We start from the raw sequence: 19,951 nt of genomic DNA on the forward strand, positions 1-19,951 counted from the left end.
ATACCAAAAACACCAGCGGCTGGGTGTAGGGTGGGTCGTCACCCAGTTACCGCTCAGAATGGCTTGTTCCGCTGAAATTGTGGTCAGCTGACGGAAGGATCAATCTGTATGCATTAGCAAACTCCGTCGTTCGCGGGGGCATCACAAAAGACAGCTCTTATCGGGAGAGCTGTCCTTTGTAATATTCTAAGTACATACCGTGGTAATCAACCGCGGTATGTACCCGATGAGAGGTGGGATGTACCGCATTGCGGTTGCGATGCTTAGTACATCCCGCCCTGTATCTGGTCTGCAGTAGCTGGTGTAATAGACATATAACAAAATTACACATGAAAATTTCAGTTCTCTGACAGTAAATAGAATTCTTTGTTTATCAGCATCATTTCCAGGAATGCAGATTTCTTCCCCCTGAACACTTAGCCTTTCTGCTGCCAAAGAGCATTAACAATAAGAACAGTTGATTTTTTTTTTGGACAGTTTTGCTGTTCTTATTTTACCCACTCAGAAGAAATATTTCTTACATAGCAAGTAGGATCCGCCAACAATGTCATCAGCTGTCTGCTACGGCCTATATATTCCAGGAATAGATGATGTATTGGCCAGTTGCTGTTCCATCTCTCCTTATTATGTGTTTTGCTTTTTTAATAAGGTGTATTCTTCTTATCTTTATTATACAGACATTTGCAATTTACTAAATCAATTGCAATCATTACTTTGCTGGTGATATAGTGAATCTAAGAAAAATATGATCTTTTGAGTAACTGGCATTGCAGTCACTGACCCACTGGCTCAAGAGATGAAAATACTGTGTCAAAACTGTTGTTAATGAAAAATATACAGGTCCCTAATCTGAAATGCTTGGGAACAGAAGTGTTCTGGTTTTCAGATTTTTACGTATTTTGGAATTTTTACAGATACATTTGGTTGGGGGAGGAGGAGGGGTTGGTTCTTGCCAATATCAGCAAAACTTTCATGGTTGATAAATGTAGTTATTTTCTATTGAATAATTACTACTGTTTACTAATATTCATAATAATAATGGCAATGATGATGTAAGAGAGTAGTCATTAAAATTATTCACTATATACCTAGGGTGAGAGACTTCATTTACTTGTATCGGATTATTACGTGGACTGATTTTTTCAGCATTTATTTTCAAGTATTACTGAAGGATATAATCTTTCTCTGTGAATCAAATATTTATATAAAGGGCTGGTAAAATATTTTTATATTTAAGATTGCCTCTATATTACTTATAAGTGGTAATTGATTTTTACTATAAATTTTGATTATGATATACATCAAAAGAAATATTTATAAGTGGAAACATATTTGGTTAATTAAATGTTTGAGATATATATTCAATTAAATGTTTGTACTCTTTAAGATTGAGTTCTGACTGATTTTATTCTGCCATCTCATAATAATTGTAAATAAATAAGCACAGAGTCAATTGTTGTTCCATTAAAATTATTCAGTAGTGATAATTCATTTGTGCTAAAGTCTCATCAATGAATGGGTCTCTATAGGTTTTTATAATATATCCTAAAACACTTCTATCAGTAAAGAGCTATCTATCTATCTATCTATCTATCTATCTATCTATCTATCATCTATTTACATCATATTTCTTCTATCTATCTATCTATCTATCTATCTATCTATCTGTCTGTCTATTTCATATCTATCTAACTCATATCTATCTATCTATCTATCTATCTATCTATCTATCTATCTATCTATCCATCTAATTATTTATCTATCATCTGTCTGTCTATCTTATTTCCTCATATCTAGCAATCCCCTTAATGGGATGTAGTCAGCATCCCGGCATACGGGATGCCGACGGCCAAAATACCAGCGCCGAAATCCTGACAGCGTCGGGATCCCGGCACTAGGATCCCGACCGCCGGCATCCCGGAGGTAAGGGGGGGGAGTTAGGGTCAGGCACCGGGGAGGGAGGGTTAGGGGTTAGACTTACCTTCCATCTATATGGGTGACGGGATTCTGACTTTTGGGATGCCGCTGTCGGCATTCTTGAAGAATTCTGATACCTTAGACGAAACGCGTTAGAGGCTCCTGTATTCCACCTTGTCATGAACTTCCCTTTCTTAACATCAGATAAGCCGGTTTTATCAATATTTACATGATGCTTTTTATGAATTTTTGTCTTTTTAAAATACTCTCATTTAACATATGTACCTGATATTGGCTTTGCATATGTGTTGGCCTATATGTTTAGGGTCTTTTTGTCTTAAATGAATTGTTATATATATATATATATATATATATATATATATATATATATATATATTATATATAAATTTCATGGGATTTCTATTCTTTAAAGTTTAGAGTTGTTTTATAAAGTATAGCAGTATATTACAACATATTTATTGGTTTAAATTGGTTTACACTTTTGCTTGGACTATTTTCGCAAAATATACATTTATTTTTTAATTGATTATCAAAAATACTAAAGTTGGTTTACTACTGTATCTATATACCTGGCACGTTGCACTACATATATATATATATATATATATATATATATATATATATAGTGGTTATTTATTGATATACAGGTTGAGTCTCCCATATCCAAATATTCCGAAATACGGAATATTCCGAAATACGGAACAATTTTGGCATGACTGAGATAATAAAACCTTTGATTTTTGATGGTTAAATGTACACAAACTTTGTCTAAGGCACAAATTATTACAAATATGGTATACAATTACCTTCAGGCTGTGTATATAGGGTGTAAATGAAACATAAATTTATCTCATATATGTACACAAACTTTGCTTGAGCCACAAAATTATTGAAAACAATGTGTAAAATGACCTGCAGGCTTGGTGTATAAGGTGTATATAACACATAAATGCATTCTATGTGTATATTGGGGTCCCATTCCCAAGATATTTCTTTATGATATGCAATTATTCCAAAATACGGAATATTCCGTTATCCAAAATACCCCTGGTCCCAAGCATTTTGGATATGGGAGACTCAACCTGTACTGTGCATTTACAAAATGGTATAAAGCACTAAGGGCGGTCTATTTCAGTTCTAATATCTTTATTTTTCACACATATAACAGATCACCACTAATAAATCTACTGATTCAGCTGCCACCCATACCATTGGAGGTATATATAATGCAAACAGGTTTGGAGCTTTTTTACCTCAGGAGAACATCACAGGAACAAAATTGTCTTAACTGATGTTTCGGCCCTATAAGGAAATGCTGAAATTGTGACTTAATTATGTTATGATTAAGGATTACTGATTTATTGAAAAAGGTCCATACTCCATATAAGACTGAAACGTTGATTTTGACAATTTTGTTCCTGTGATGTTCTACTGTGGTAATAATTCTCCAAATCTGTTTACATCAAGCCTGGTGAGTGGCCTATCATTTCCTATTTTTTGCATATGGGATTTCTGTCTTGAATCCTCTGTGGAGCATCCCAGCTGTTGAAAGTAAATGATGATGTTAGTGCAGATGCCTTGGTACATATATACTAAACAGGCAAAAATGATAATAATATAAAACAGGTGCTTATCTGAGCCATTTCTGGGAAATTCTCTCATGTGGTTTCCTGTTGCTGACTGATGAAGGCATTCATTATATGGCAATAACAGTATTAACAGAGCACAGATAGATTTTGCCGCCATATTCATTTAAAAATAACTTTCATAGTTTTGGCTGAAGTGGTCTTTAAAATGCTTTTAGACATTTGTGAATATGGAGTTAACTCATTTATGTTAACAGCATTTTTGTTTAAATCTTACTCCTCTAATGTGACTATAGTGTATAAGATTTCATGGTATTCTACTAGATTACCTTGAGCTATATTTTGTTCTTTTTTATTAACTTTATGCACTAAGGTAGATTTTGGCAGGAGTAATTGGCTGTAAGCACTGGAAGCATGACTCATGGAAAGCATTCTGAAGGGATGTTTATGAATATGTTACGCTAAAGATAATATTAGTGTACAGGTATTTGATAAGTCTCTGGACTATTCTAGCAAAGAAAAGAAAAACAATATTAAATTAGAAACTTAAAAATAATAATACAGGTTGAGTCTCCTATATCCAAACATTCCGAAATACAAAATATTCCGAAATACAAAATATTCCGAAATATGGAATTTTTTTTAGCATGACCTAGATAGTGAAACCTTTGCTTTTTGATGGTTCAATGTACACAAACTTTGTTTAAGGCATAAATTTATTAAACATATTGTATAAAATTACCTTCAGGCTTTGTGTATAAGGTGTATATTAAACAAATTAATTTCCTGTATGTACACAAACTTTGTTTGTGCCATAAAATTATTGAAAATATTGAATAAAATTACCTGTAGGGCAGGCTGAGTGTATATAAAACATAAATGCATTCTGTGGTTAGATTTGGATCACATTCCAAAGATATTTCATTATGGTATGCAAATATTCCAAAATACGGAATATTCCGATATCCAAAATACCCCTGGTAGCAAGCATTTTGGATATGGGAAACTCAACCTGTAGTTCATTAAATTTGGGTTACATTATATGGTATAATATTGAAAAAGTAAAGGTATTAGTTAAAAATTATATTAAGATGATGTTTTATTTGTATAAAATGCCAGAAACGCTGACATGCATTTAAAATACAGAAAAAGCGAACACAATTGTGTACAATTCCCTACTTTTGTTATATCTTGAAATGTATTTAAAACAAAACCTGTATGATGTAGTCGGAGTCAGGGGTGTATTAAGAGAGAAGAGGGCCCGTGTGCAGCCTCTGTCCGGGGCCCCATCCTCTCTACCCGGCACAATGAGTTAGCAGACTCCGGGCACTAGAGTAGACTCTAGTGCTATGGCAGAGTCTACTGTGCATGCACAAGTCAACGGGGAAATGGCTCCTTTGCAAAAACGTGGTGGCCATTTTCCAGGTGATTTGTACATGGATACTGCTGCCCACGCGGGACTCTGTAGAGGTAAGTAGTTAATAAATGGGTGCAGGGTGTGTTGTGTGGGCCCCCTGCACCCATTATAGATTCGCCCCTGGCTGGAATGGATTTATGAGAAGGCAACCAGTTAATTAACTTTGTTGGTGCATCAATGTTGTCACTGGTTCATTGTAATTGGTTTGGCTGTATTCTCATGAAGAGTGCCTAAAGCCGCATACACACTAGTCGATTTTTATGAAGGATATGGACAATAACAATATTGTTCAACGATATATCGTTCATATCGTTCAGTGAGTATGCAGTGAACGACCAATGATGCAGGCTCCCGCGGGTCGATAACGATGTATTTTGTCATCCGTACATGCAGGCCAATCTGACGATATCATCAGGAATTGCCTGTTCAGAGATGCGACAGGATGACTTCACTGTTAGATTTCTTTAAAGATATCTATCATTGTGTACACCCAATATCGTTTGGCCTGCACTACAGAAAGTTCAAGAGAAATCTTTCACCAATATCGTTCATACAGCACATAGGACCTCATTCAGAGTCGGTCGAAGCGGCCGCACGGTCGTACGCCACCGATGTTCGCTATACTGCAAATGTGTAAAGTTCACGATGTGCGTGCGCAAACTAGCTGCTATGATCAGAAATTTCTCTCTCCTTGAACACAGCCAGGTCGCTAGTTTGAGTGACAGATTGAGGCGTTTGTTGGTGGTAACAGGGGAAGGTGCTTGAAAACGGGGGAGTGGAGATCCGAACGCTGGCGTGCCTAATTATGCGAACAGCGTTTTATGGGAGTGCATACGGTTTATGGGAGTGCATAATTAACAAAGTAGCGTCATGGCACATGTGACACAGGAGGTTTTTACACTGACATGATTGTAGAGCTTAAGAGAGGGTATCGTCAACCTTAAGCTCTATGACCAGTTCCGATGGTTCCCGATGGTCTTGATTAATCCTTATATGCCCGGAGATGACGTGCAATGCGTACGAGAAGGGGGCGTATTTTTTTGAATTCCGGCCGCTTCCTCCCCTTGGTCGGCCAGCTACCGATCCGAACTTAGGGACGCAACTTGCGAGGGAATCATTTGCATATCCGGCCCCTTTTCCCGTACGACCGTGCGGCCGCTTCAACCGACTCTGAATGAGATCCATAGTCCCGTGTGTATGAGCCTTTAGGGAGGGAAAATGTGAAAAGCTTGGAGACTGATAAAGTGTAGAGAGATGAAGTAGCAACCAATCAGCTTCTAACTGTCACTCTACAGGCTGTGTTTTAATAATGGGAGATAGGAGCTGATTGGTTGGTACTTTTATCTCTTTCCACTTTAAAAATAACCCCCCTAGTGAACTACGCAAGTGTCAAGATATAACAATTGTGAATGATAATATATTAATATGTTTGATTGACACAAAAGCTTCCTTTAGTAATAATAAATACATTTATTCACAATACTCGAATTATACATGGAATGATAAAATATCTACAATGCCTAGTAGTCCAAATGCTATAATTCTAAATAGTTTAGGATGGCTCAATATATACACAATGTGCAATATGAATTGTGGAAGTAGAAACAATGTTGGGTACACTTGGTGTGTGTAAGCTGGAGTCTCCGCTCCCTTGCTCCAGCTGATAGTGCGTCTGGCTTGTCTCCTCGCCTCTGATCAATGAGAGCGAGGCAGTATGTACAGCACGCTGAGCTGGCTGGGGTCCACGGAAACCCAGCCAGTGAGCAATAAATACCTTTGGGGGAATGTCACTAACAAGAGAGACATTGTAGACCAAATGAATTGTTAAAACCAACTGACAAACATATAAGTATAAACTTTGTTTCTACTTCCACAATTCATATTGCACATAGGGCCTGATTCAGACCCACTCGCGAGCGGCTGTCCGCTCGCAAGTGGGTCGATGTTCTGGACTGAGCATGCGCACGACGGAGGGAGCTCCGTCGTGCGCATGCGCCAGACGCGACGAGTGAAGGAAAGTCCTTCGCTCGTTGTGTCTGATCAAAGGGGGCGTGCTGTCAATGTTGATTGACAGCACGCCCCCTTTGGTAGGCGTGCCAGGGGCATGCCTCCCTGACGGGGGCGTTCCCACGGGAACGCCTCCCGTCAGAAGCCGGCCCACTGACATCACTAGTGATGTCAGTGGGAGTGATTTTGTCTCTGATAGAGCCAAAATCACTCCGGAGCTTGCGGTTGAAAACCTCAACCGCAGGCTCCGGCTCACAGTTTCGATGGTCGCGATGGTCACGACCATCGCGGCCATCAAAATGCACGCTCGTATAGCCTGTGGGTGGTGACCCACAGCTATACGAGCGTCCAGGAGGACGCTCCATTTTCATGGAGGCCGGCCCTCATTCAGAGCGTGCGCTCGGCTCAGAGCGTACGGCTCTGAATGAGGGCCATTGTGTATATATTGAGCCATCCTAAACTATTTAGAATTATAGCATTTGGACTACAAGGCATTGTAGATATTTTATCATTCCATGTATAATTAGAGCATTGTGAATAAATGTATTTATTATTACTAAAGGAAGCTTTTGTGTCAATCAAACATAATAATATATTATCATTCACAATTGTTATATCTTGACACTTGTGCACTTCACTAGAGGGGTTAATTTCTATGTAGTCATTGTATGCCAGAGGAGTAACTGGTTATTATGAACTAGCAGCAGTGCCAAACGTTATGATATAGATCCATACAATTTCTACCCAATTAGCACCAGGAAACCAGTTTCTAGTGATATACTAAGAAACTGATTTTTTTTTCCACTTTAACTGTCTCCAAGCTTTAATTGGCAATATGGCTGCTGCCTCTGTGTGATAGCAGAGTCAAGGTGCATATCCACTACACGAGTGTAGAATGACTACGATTACATCGTAATCGTTCAATCGTTCATCATATTGTGCAGTGGATTTTGTGCTGACACTGAACGATACAGTATGTCGTTCAGTGCAGGCGCCCTCCCTCATCCCCGAACATGCACAACCTATCGATATCGGCTGGTTGGCCTGCATGTTCAGGCGATGACAAATGCCGACAACGACCAGCAGGAGAGCGCGTCGCTGGTCATTGCCGGCATATTCATTGTACGATGATTGAACGATAACGATGTCGTAATCGTTCATTTTTATTGTGCAGTGGATAAGCGGCTTTAGTTTTCAGATATGTAAACTTAGGGAGAGATTTATCAAACCTTTTAAAGAGGACAAGTGGAGGTGTAAACCATAGCTACCAATCAGATTATAGCCTTCAATTATTACATCCTATAAAAATGATAACTAGAAGATGATTGGTTGCTATATGTAACACCTCCAACAGAGGGTCTAATAGATCTCCCACTTAATGTATGTCCTTGATGGAGTTCACATAAGTAGTCTAAAGATAACATCTGTTTATAAAGTCAGTTTATATTTTATTACTTTGCCATGCCTGGAAACCTCTCATTTATTCAGTGCTGATTCAGATGAATGAATTATGTGTGCACCAAACATGATGCCACTCGTATTAAGGTAAATTTAATGCATTGCAAACCTCCATTGATACTGGCATTAATCTGAGTATGCAGTTCAGACTTGCCGGCTGTTAATGGGAAATTCAGGTATGAAAGGTACATTCTCGTAGTGGGTGGGGAGGATTAGATGTTTATTTAAAATAATCATTATGTTATTTTTTGTTATTATTATTTAATCTTCCCCTATTTCTGCATATCACTTTCTACAATGTTCTCTCATCTGCTCAGAGGAGTGATTTTGTAAAATGTCGCAGAGTATCGAGCAAAATGTGGTGCAGTATTTGCAGCAGGGGGTAGAGTATTAGATGGTGTTGGTGAGGAATAGATACAGTGAACTGCCCTGAAAATGACACACAGATGTCCCCATAATACAGTCTACAGATCAGTGAAACAATTCACCAATTTTCGAGACTTAAGTTGAGATTCCAGTTTCTTGAATTTATTAGAAAAATTGGAAACATTTCACAGTCCTTGAACATTCCCTGGAAAATCCATCTAAAGAATGTAATTTTGCAGATGGAAGGAGCAAACAGTAATTTTGAATCCAATTTATTAACTCTTTGGGACCACAAAAAAAAATCTGTATCTATTCTAAAATACTGAGCTTTATTTTATATTAATGCTAATCATGAGAGTGAGAGAACGTTAGTGCTGCTGTATTAGTTACATGTGTTAATGTTAAGTATGTAAAACCTTTTGTGACAGTTGTGCAGATAAATCTTTATATGGGGAACACACGGGCCTATAGATCAACAATCAGGTCAATCCTGCGTTCTGCCAATTATTTTTTATTTTTATTCTTAAATTGACAATGCTTGGGGTTCACCGATCGCCAATTACAACCAAAAAATAATCGGAATCTGCAAATTTGGATTTCCAACATGTTGGATTTTGCCAATCAATTGTGTACCGGAGGATTGTAAGATCGATGAAATAATGTGGGTCTGGGGAATCATTCACTGTGATTGTTGGTGTATGGGCTGCATTAGAGATATAACATCCTTTTGCAATGCAGTGAGCCATGCAGATTTATACACTGCAACGTTCCATTCTTTACCCTTGGCGCTCTTAACCATATAATATGCCGTGCCTATGGTCATGCATGCTGACGTACAGTAATGTTCTTTGTTTTCAGGACTTAATGCAGAGATGTCAACTTCTAAAAACATCCCCCGTGTTCACAAAGTGCCATCAAGCTGTAGATCCAGATCCTTTCATCGCCATTTGTGAGAATGACATGTGCGAGTGTGCTGAGGACATGCACTGTCCATGTCAGACGTTCCTGGAATATGCGAGAACATGCGCTCTGAAAGATGTGATTGTCACCGGATGGCCAATGGAGACAACCTGCCGTAAGTCCAAATCTTTCTACGCCAATACCAGCCTTGATGTTTAGAAAGAGGCTGCTTGTGAAATAGAAAGATGCATCATTTAAGTCATGTGCACATATTTGAATGTTTTATTTAAGGGAATGCGATAATTGTGGTGGGGGGAAACACCTGGTTAAATGAAAGATACTACATATATTGAAAGCAATGGCATCTAGATAATTATGGCACATGTGTTAATTAAATGAATACGGTCTCAGCATGTTCTGGGTCCTGTATAAGAGTGCTGGACAGCCTTGGTTGCCTGTATTTATATCTATTATGGCTGCCATCCTGTGAACTTAGGGGTCTATTTACTAAGCAGTGTTAGGAGACAGAGTGAAAAGTGATAAGGTGCCAGCCAATCAGCTCCCAACTGTCATTTTTCAAATACAGCCTGTGAGATGGCAGCTGGGAGCTGATTGGCTGGCACATTATCACTTTTCACTCTGTCTCCTAACACTGCTTAGTAAATAGACCCCTTAGAAAGAAGGGTTGCGAAATGTTTGACAGGAGCTTCAGTGACTAAGACAGCTCAAATTGATGTTTCACGGTGATACCAACATATAAAACTGCAAATTCAAATGCAGTGGTTAGAAAATCAAACGCAGTGGTTAGAAGTGCATAATTCATATATTAATTTAAAGTGCAAGGCAAAACATCAATTGACTACAAATTTCACCCTATTGGGCGCACAGCCAGTGCCACCAGAATTCCACAGAGCAGGTTTTTTTGCTGGGCTTGTAGTGCATAACCCAGTCATCACACCTGGAAGTGCACATTTGGGAGGTCAGTGGTACAAAGGCAATGGACTTTCTGCGCAGTGTAACAAAGGTGATATGGTCATAAGATTAATCCTTCATTATGTTCCCGACAAATGGATGTGTGCACATGTGCTGCTAACCAACTGTAAAGAACTCTATAGACCTATGATCAGGGCCATCGAGAGCTGTTCAGGGCCTGGGTACTGGGGGCGTGGTCAAAACCTGGAGGCCTGCCCCTCCATGAAGCCTGGGTAATCAGTAGCCGTCCCCCTCTCAGAGCCCCTGCCAATGGTCATCCAATGGTTTGATGAGATGTTATCCTTACATCATGACCATCTCAGTCACAGGATCTGAACCTATTCTGGAACAATGCCTGAGACAGAGCTTTATGACACCATAAGGCATAATGCCTAATTCAGGAGATATAAGAGATTGGGTAAAGTAATGCTGCAGACTCCAGTCCACATTTTTAATTAGTTATGTCCTATGTCCTTTTACATTTATATAGTAACATTTTCTTTTCATAGGTTCAGTGACCAGGTCATGCAGCTTCATCAGAAGTATGCAGTAGGTTATTGTACATGAATGACGTGGTACTTTCTAGTACACATAGGTAAGGTCGCATGAATAGGAATATGAATAAGATGGACATCTGCTTGGTATTGTGGTAGTTAAGCCGCAGATTGGAAAAGTGGAATCATTGACTAATTGTCCCGTCTCTAAGTAAAAAAAAAGTAGACATGTGCGCCGGACCATTTTTTGCTGGATTTGGCTGTGATCCGTCATCCGGTTTTGGATTTGCCAAACCGCTGTGACTGGTTTTGGATTTTTATCAAAACTTAAATCACATAATTTGGGCCTTTTTTTGTTCCTAGAGTATTAACATTAATTCTCAGTCATTTCCAGTCAATTTTGACCACCTCACTGCTGCGTGGAGTCAGACCGTTTTTATGCACATGCTCTGGGGTAATACAGCGTAATGGGGTGAAGTGCGCAGAATAGAACATATACAACAATTTTTTTTTACTTTTTAATTTTTTTTTTACTTTTTTTGCTGCCAAATATGTAGTCACACTGTGAACGCAGTGCGTGATCCCGGCAGATTCAGTGCAGCACCACTGTGATGGAATTAGACTAATTAGACTAAGGGGACTGGATACAGCTTGTGGATGGACACAGCACAGCTTCTTAGATGGACATAGTGAACCACAGCCCCTTAGAGATGGACACAGTGACAGCACAACCCCTTAGATATTGACACAGTAGCAGCACTACCGTCCCTTAGAGATGAACACAGCCGCAGCAGCACACTTGGACACCGCAGAGCAGACCGCATCATGTAGAAGCGTTACTGGACTGGAGTGAAATGGCACCAAGTCCCGGCCGCGTCTCCTTATATGGAATCCCAAACCTACGTGAATCCGACACCGGGAGGATGACATTCGGCCTCAATCTGACATTCGGCCTGGCTCTGACTAACAAGTTCAGAGCGGTCTGGATTCAAGGTGATCCAGACCGTTCATCTCTAAAAAAAAGTAATCATGGTCATTTTTAGGTGTGCACGGTTATTAGCACCACATTGTTCCCTTTCTTCTCTGGTAGGAAGGTAAAATAAAGAACCTAAATTGTTGTAATGATTGTGGAGCTCTGTATCAGTAAGATATTGGTTTCCAGGGGAGATGAAATAACCACTAATCGAGAAGGAATGTTTGGCAGTAAAATGAGCTATTGATCCCCTGAGATGCTATTTGACAAGGGTTTGGTTTCAGTTGGTCACGGATCATTACCCCTTGTTTGAAGTAGTTAAACTCCTGGAAAGATGGTAGTGTACATCAGTCATGGCTCCGCCATGTGGCTGGGAGAGATGGGATTCTGCCAGGGATTGGGGAGGGTCATCATTCCCACCCTTATTACAAGAAAGAAATGTGCAGTAACAGAGTGTTAAGAGTTAATAATCATGTTCTCATCTGGAGGCAGGGAAAAGGCCAGGTACCCCTCTATAAGATGGGAGTATATCTCGGGTTCTTCTCTAGAATAAGGCAGGTCTGATTTATGCTAATGTTCCACCCAGAGTGCTGTGCTTTAAGTACTGTATATATATTTATGCACAGGTAATAGGGCATAATAAACTCACGTTCAAACTCCATATTTTTTATTTTGGGACTCCCATGTTTTCACAATATCATTTATTATTATTATATTTTATTTCTTTGGCTCCACAAGAGTTCTGTAGCAACGTACATAGGCAATGACATACAGGATTACATTGGTATTCAGTGAACAGTATAGACAGATACAGACAAGAAACAAATTGACAAAGATACACAATTACAACACGCAAAATTGACGATTCCTAGCAAAACATAGCTAGCAGAGACGGCCTTGCTAACAAGAGCTGACATTCTAAAGGGAATTGTGTTATAAGATATTACTATGGCTGCTGTAAGGTTTATTCAAAATATCCACTACAGGACAGAAATAACAAGTGTCCTCATTCCACGTGTACTGGTGTGATCCTGAAACGTTCCAGGCCTGTTCTGGGCTTTCTCCAGCATCCGTTGTCATTTTGTGTTTTCCCTTTGATTAGGTGCTCGTTTGACAATTACTATAAACTTTTCCTCATTGATGTGTGTAGCCTGCACACTGCATCTCTTAGTAACTACTAAAAGTAGAGATAGACCAACCAATCAGCTCCTAACTGCCATTTTTCAAACACAGCCTGTAAAGTGACAGTTAGGAGTTAATTGGTTGATAATTTTTCTCTGTTCACTTTACCTCTCTCCAAGGCTTAGTACATATAGACACATTAACTCAGTACATATAGACAAATAAACTCAGTACATATAGACACATAAGCTGCACATAGACCCCACAAGCCTGTCCTCATACTGCCCATTCATCATCACTGTGTAAGTGAAAATAATCATTTTTATGGGATGTAGTCATTACATTTGTAAAATCCAAGAATCAGGGTTATTCATTACACAGGTAATGCAGGATATCACTGATAACTCCTGCTTACCTTGCAGCCTTAGTGTGGCCCTTCATTCATCAAACTCCGAAAACTGAGATTTCAGAGTTTGACTGTGGAAAGTTACGCAGCAGAGGAACAATCTTGTACCTGTGTTTGCACCTTAGAAAATTAAGTCAATTCGATGCTGTAGAGAATGGCCATCTCCGTGACAGCTTCAAATTTCTTTCATTGTGGTATTTCATTTATTTTCCATTAGTTTTATTAAAATCATCCAATCGGTTGGGTCTATAAATCACTGCCACACCCATTTTTTCCATACATGCGAGTTTATTTTGAATGATTTTGTTAAGGGCTACAGAAACGCCTCCCAGTGGTGGTATAAGCTGAACCCAGGTTGTAGTTCGACAGAGCTTACTAAGGGAAAACTGCTTAAACCTTTGAAAATATTAATGAGACAAATTTCAGGTAACTCTCGCACAGACCAATCACCGAGATCCTGCCAACTTTACTGTAAAGTGGGCAGTCCGGACGCTTGATGACCCAATTCGCATCGAAATGTGTCATAATTTCAGCTCCCTTCTGATGCCTACATAAGTGGCTGTGTGCCTATGGATGTGTCTTGCATTACAGGGCACACATGCTTCATTAAAGGGTATGTGTGCTGCATTACAGGGGATCTGTACCCGAGGTGTGTGCTGCATTACTGTCGATGTACAATATATTTATATGAATCTGGTGGAAGGGAGAGTTGTGGAATGGGGAGTAATGCTTGGTACACACTTTGATATATCATTCGTTCGATTGACGGACAATATATCGCGAGTGCATTGGTGGGTGTGTATACCCGTTATGTCTGTAAGTCGTTCACAGACATATCAGGTCGACCCTGCAGCACAGCCGATGTTGATATATCTGGAAGCTATATCGGTGCATCTGCCTGTGTGCTTGAGGAACCTGCCGAACGTCCGTACACTGGCTGCAGGGACTGCTGACACCGACATCTCAATTGGGCTTGTAAATTTAAATGCCCGCCCAGTCACATGATGTCAGCCCAGACACATCAAGCAGCCGATTGGTAGGTGTATATAGCTTACCAATTGGCCATTCGTACTGCTGACCGATTCGTCATCCTAGTGTGTACCCATATTATAGCATATTTATAATGTACACTCACACCTATTGTAAAACATCTCTCATTAGTGGTTTCATGGGCTGAAGTACAGACTTACTGGAACACTCCCAAATTTAGGGGTTTCGAGTCGAATCGAGTTCTTTACAGTCTTTCTTATTTCATATATATATTATATATTGGATGTCAGTCCCAAATTCTGTTGCTTGTCGAACAATTTCACTCCCAACGATATATAAAAAAGAGGGGGAGAAAAAAGACTATATAGTGTAGATAAAAATATGAATAAAAAGACAGTATGTGATACAAATACTGCCACATTCACAGTTTTTCAAAGAGTTTATCCAGAATTATAAGAGGTTTAAACCGTACCGTGGTTAGCACCAGATTTGGTGCCCTTAAAGAGTATAGATGGGAGAATATCCGGATATGCAGCACAGCTCCCTTTAAGCCTCTGAATGCTGTCCACGGTCACAAGATTTTACCAGCAGATAGATCCCAGCTGCCTGTACGGTTTAAACCTCTTATAATTCTGGATAAACTCTTTTTATTCATATTTTTATCTTTTGTTCTGTATATGTTCTAATTCTAAGTGGTCTTAGAATAAGTGAGACTTAGCTATATATGATAGCAGAAAGTCTGAATTTTATGTCTATTTGTAAGAGTATATGTCATTAAATTTTGAAAAATTACTACACTATATAGTCTTTTTTCTCCCCCTCTTTTTTATATATCGTTGGGAGTGAAATTGTTCGACAAGCAACAGAATTTGGTACTGACATCCAATATATAATATATATATGAAATAAGAAAGACTGTAAAGAACTTTATTGTGTTATATTTGAGGATATGAAACAACTAATTAGCGCCGGGTATATGTGACCAAAAAAATTTTTTTGCATTGTGTGATTTCTTTTAGCTGCTCTTGGTGAGGACAGCGGGTCATGCTGCTCTATATTAGGTTGCACCCGTGTTATTTCCAACAAAAATCTATATCGAGTCGAATTGAGTCTTAGGCCCTCATTCAGAGCCGCTCGCTAGCGGCCGTACGCTCGTTCCGAGCGATGTTCGCACATCTGCGCATGCGTACGGTTTTTAGTACGCATGCGCGAACCAGTCAGTGCGGCCGAAAATCGTTTGTACGCTATATAGCGAGTGCCTGCTATTTTGAGTGACAGAATGAGGCGTATGTGGGTGGTAACAGGGGAAGGTGCTTGAAAACGGGGGAGTGGAATTCGAACGCAGGCGTGCTTAAAGGTCAAAACGGGCGTTTTAAGGGAGTGCATAATTAATACAGCAGCGTCATTGACCACGTCACTTGTTTTTTTTTTAACTCAGAACTACTCGCAAAGTAGCGGTTGAAAAAACCAACCACAAGAATAGCGAGCAGTTCATATGCTGTACGATGTACTCGATTAATCTAATAAATAGCGGACATGACGTATGGTGCGAGCGGCCAGGGGGCGTTTTTATCAAATAAACGAGCGTATGTTTTGCTCGCTCGTTCAGACTTAGAGGTGGGAACAGACTGCAATTTGCGAACGGATCATTTGAATAGCCACCCCTTGTTTTTGAACGAACGACCGCAAATAGCGAACGGCTCTGAATGAGGGCCTTAGTTCGGAATCACTTTGGGGGTTCCGAGTTGAACCAAGCCCTGATTCAGTTCTGCAGTCAGTTTGGAACTTGAATTTGAAGACCAAACTCGGGTGTTTGGATTGCAAGTAAACAGGTCCAAATTACATGATAGATTTATCTTATCGATTTTTATAGATTTTCATACATTTTTAAAGAAACCAAAGCCGAACCAAAACCGAATCCAAACCAAACACTTGAGGGAGGTTTTGCCCAAACCAAAACACGATGATGAATTAGAACTAAAACCAAAATTCGGGGGTCCGCGGCTCCGCGCACATCTCTACTGTGACCATTACAGATTTTTATCTTATGCTGGGTACACAGTAGACAATATGTTGTCCGATCCGTCGGATCAGAGAGACATATAGGGCACATCGTCCGGTGTGTACCCACTATGACGCTTGATGATGCGCGCTAACGGGTGCCTCAGTCCTGTTCTGCACAGGGCAAGGCAGCATACCCCACCCCCCCTCCCCCCGTCGCTCCCGCATCGGCGAGTGTGTATGGTCTAGTGCATACCCAGCCTTACTGTGAAAACTGCACAAAGGTTTTGTCTCAATTTCCCTTAAGTGTTTTTTTCAAAAGTCAGGCAAGTATGTACTAATCTAGGAGAGACCTAGAGGCTCATGCACCAAACTAGATTAAGCCTACAGTAGCTGTAGAGCAGAAAACAAAAGCTAGCAAAAACACATAATGATAGTTAATTACACCTCCAAACATTATTTTTTTTTTAATGCATATTCTTATTGTCGTTATTTGTAATTTATCTTGTATAGAACCTCAGTGTCCACATGGGATGGCGTACAATGAGTGTATATCACCTTGTGTGAAGACCTGCCAGAGTCTCAACATTAATGAGCTGTGTCCAACACAGTGCACTGACGGCTGTAGCTGTCCTGGTAAGTCATCGACCCCGATCAGCCCATATTGATGCCATGTGTGCCTTGGCCATGCATGAGGAGGGCAAATATATTGTAACTATGTAGTGCTGGGAAACGTTTACACTCACTCGCCGTAATGTCCTGTATGTAACGCTTACTTTGCACAAAGCGTCAGTAGATGACGTTATGTAATAAACATTTATCAATAATAATAGTATAATAAGCAAGCATCCTGGAGGTGTTGATGTTTATACAGTGATACTGTATTTAGCTTTACCTGCTGAACTAGGAACACTTTAAAATTATATAATTTGGGCATGTGAGTATGTTTTATGTAGTTGTTAAATTCAAACAGATTGGGCAGGAACAAATAGTATCTATTGCCTTTGGCAAAGCATAATAATAAATTAATAATTAATTAGTTAATTATGAGATTAACGGAAAACTCGATCCAAGCATTTAATATTTTCAAAAGTCTATGTTGTGAGTATTACTTTATCTCCTATGACTGCGCCATTCCTGCACTTGACATGCCCAATAGTGTGCGTATGCCAGCAATCACCTCCTGGCACGTCAGCTAAGAAAACTTTTTAAAAACTTTAAAGAAATGGAAGTCGTGCTCTCAAATTTTCCCCAGCTCGTTAAGTACACACCTACTGATGCGGCTAAAATGCATTTTCTAACTTAAATAATAATAATTATTATTATTATTATTATTATTATTATTATTTTGTCTTATGACTATTTACAGTTTTTTTTACCCTTAACCATCAAAATGATGTTTGTGCCACATTGTCAGTGGGGGAAAGTGAAATCACCACCAGTGGGCAGCCGCATATCTATAATGGGTGCATGGTGTTCAGTCCAGAGGGGGCCCCACACCACATAACCTGAACCCAAAGATTATACTTACCTCTGCGCTGAGGCTGCAGAAATACTGGGAAAATGTTGCTGGTGCCATTTACCTGAAGATCAGAGAAGTCACAAGAACATGGCAGTGGGAGATGCGTAGTAGACTCTTGCACATTGACATTGCCAGAGTGGAAAGGGTGGAACCTGCATGGAGACTGCACCTGTGTCCCTGGTTCCACCCCTCTGGAATAGCTTCCTATTAATACTGCAGGCTGCATACACAGTACTGGCATATGCTAAGGCTGCTGCACTGGGGCCTAAGGTAGCTCCTTGCAACTGTGGTGACAAGTATATTTTAAATGTGACAAAGTGATTTTAGGAACATGTATGTAAGGCTATTAATTGTTATATTCATGTGTGTCCTACACAGAGGGAAGAGTTCTTGATGGGTCTCTGTGTATTGATGTCTCGGAATGCTCATGCGATCATTCTGGTAAACGATATCCTGCAGGTGCCACAATCACAAGGGACTGTAATACCTGGTAGGTGATTGTTTTCTGTGTTTACAGTCTACGTCATTTATTGAACATTGACATTTATTTTGTCTGCTCAATGCAACTCAGTATAGTGGGGCAAGAAGGAAGCCCTATACTGAAATTGGGTTATTTGTAAAGGTATCTCACATCACAGTTTTAGGAACTGATCCCTGTCTATGGGCCTGATTCATTACCGCTTGCAACTGCGATTGTGCAGGCAGATGGCCGATTGGTGCGTTCTGTGCATGCCTATGCATCGCAGTGCGCGGAGGTCTCACTGTGATCGGACTGCCCTATGTTTGTTACATACCATCAACATACATCTTATTGGTTTTATTACAGTGATAGAATTTTGCCTATAAATGCATCTTCCATATAATGCACATGGCGTCCAAATCAAAATATAGACAGATGCTTCATCCTCATTACCTCCAATGACATGTACAAATCAAGCCATCTTACAGCCCTGCTAACCCAGGAACACCCCTCTCAATAATACCTCTCCACCCCATGATTCTACTGTCTCATTTTGCAATACAAAATGTCACTTTTGCTGGTGAACGCAGTACATGGAATGAGAATATGCTTCACCCTCGCTAACAATGCCAGTTCTGTTAAATTCCTCAAAAGGATGGTAATCCGTGGGCTTCATTTGGGGTCCCACCAGCAAAACAGCTCACAGCTGAGTAGTGCATTCACCTTACTGAAGCAACACCGCTGCTGACAATCGCTCAACAGTAAGGTGGTATTTCGAGCATCGATGGATAGCAACTATTGATGGCATGCTACTGATGGTAAATGGTTTCTCGGCTGTCGATAAGAAAGTACGATGGTGAAACTGAATTTTTACTCACATCATTCACACTACAAAGCACGTCCTGTTGTTCTCCCCGTCTTCTCTGATTGGCTCCGCCACTGTCACATGTACACACTTGGGATAACCGTTGACTGTTCAAGATATCAATGGTTTTCTGTCGATGGATAGTACCGATGGCACCATCAATGGAGACAATCGATCCTTCAATGAACAATCTTACTCTACAGCTAATGCAGAACCGTTATTCTTGAAGCTCTTCTTATGTGACAAACCATGTCACACAGTACCAATAAAGTTGTTTCACTGACAGGAGATGCGTCACATCCAGGATAAGCACTCTGGCAGAACACTCCTTGCTATTCTCAGATCATATGAACTCCTGTTACTATGCAACAAGAGCAGAGACACCCGGGGAATAACAGAAAAAACAGAGGTAAAATCTGCAGCTAGTAGGGATTAGAACAGGTTTTTGCTGCACCATAACTGGTAACATCCTCC

The 19,951-nt window shown here is 40.0% G+C and overlaps 1 protein-coding gene across 1 annotated transcript in view; it reads left to right on the top strand.

Moving 5' to 3' along the window:
• The window catches only part of VWF (von Willebrand factor), a 304,519-nt gene that overhangs the window by 45,505 nt on the left and 239,063 nt on the right, over positions 1 to 19,951 (top strand). The window contains exons 7-9 of the mRNA XM_088478900.1: positions 9,631 to 9,847; positions 17,144 to 17,266; positions 18,531 to 18,642. Of these exons, the coding sequence (XP_088335026.1) occupies positions 9,631 to 9,847; positions 17,144 to 17,266; positions 18,531 to 18,642 (452 nt within the window). The remainder of the gene's footprint in view (positions 1 to 9,630; positions 9,848 to 17,143; positions 17,267 to 18,530; positions 18,643 to 19,951) is intronic.

The sequence above is a fragment of the Taudactylus pleione genome, unplaced genomic scaffold (genome assembly GCF_031769625.1).
Source record: "Taudactylus pleione unplaced genomic scaffold, aTauple2 ptg000225l, whole genome shotgun sequence".
Taxonomy (NCBI): Eukaryota; Metazoa; Chordata; class Amphibia; order Anura; family Myobatrachidae; genus Taudactylus; species Taudactylus pleione.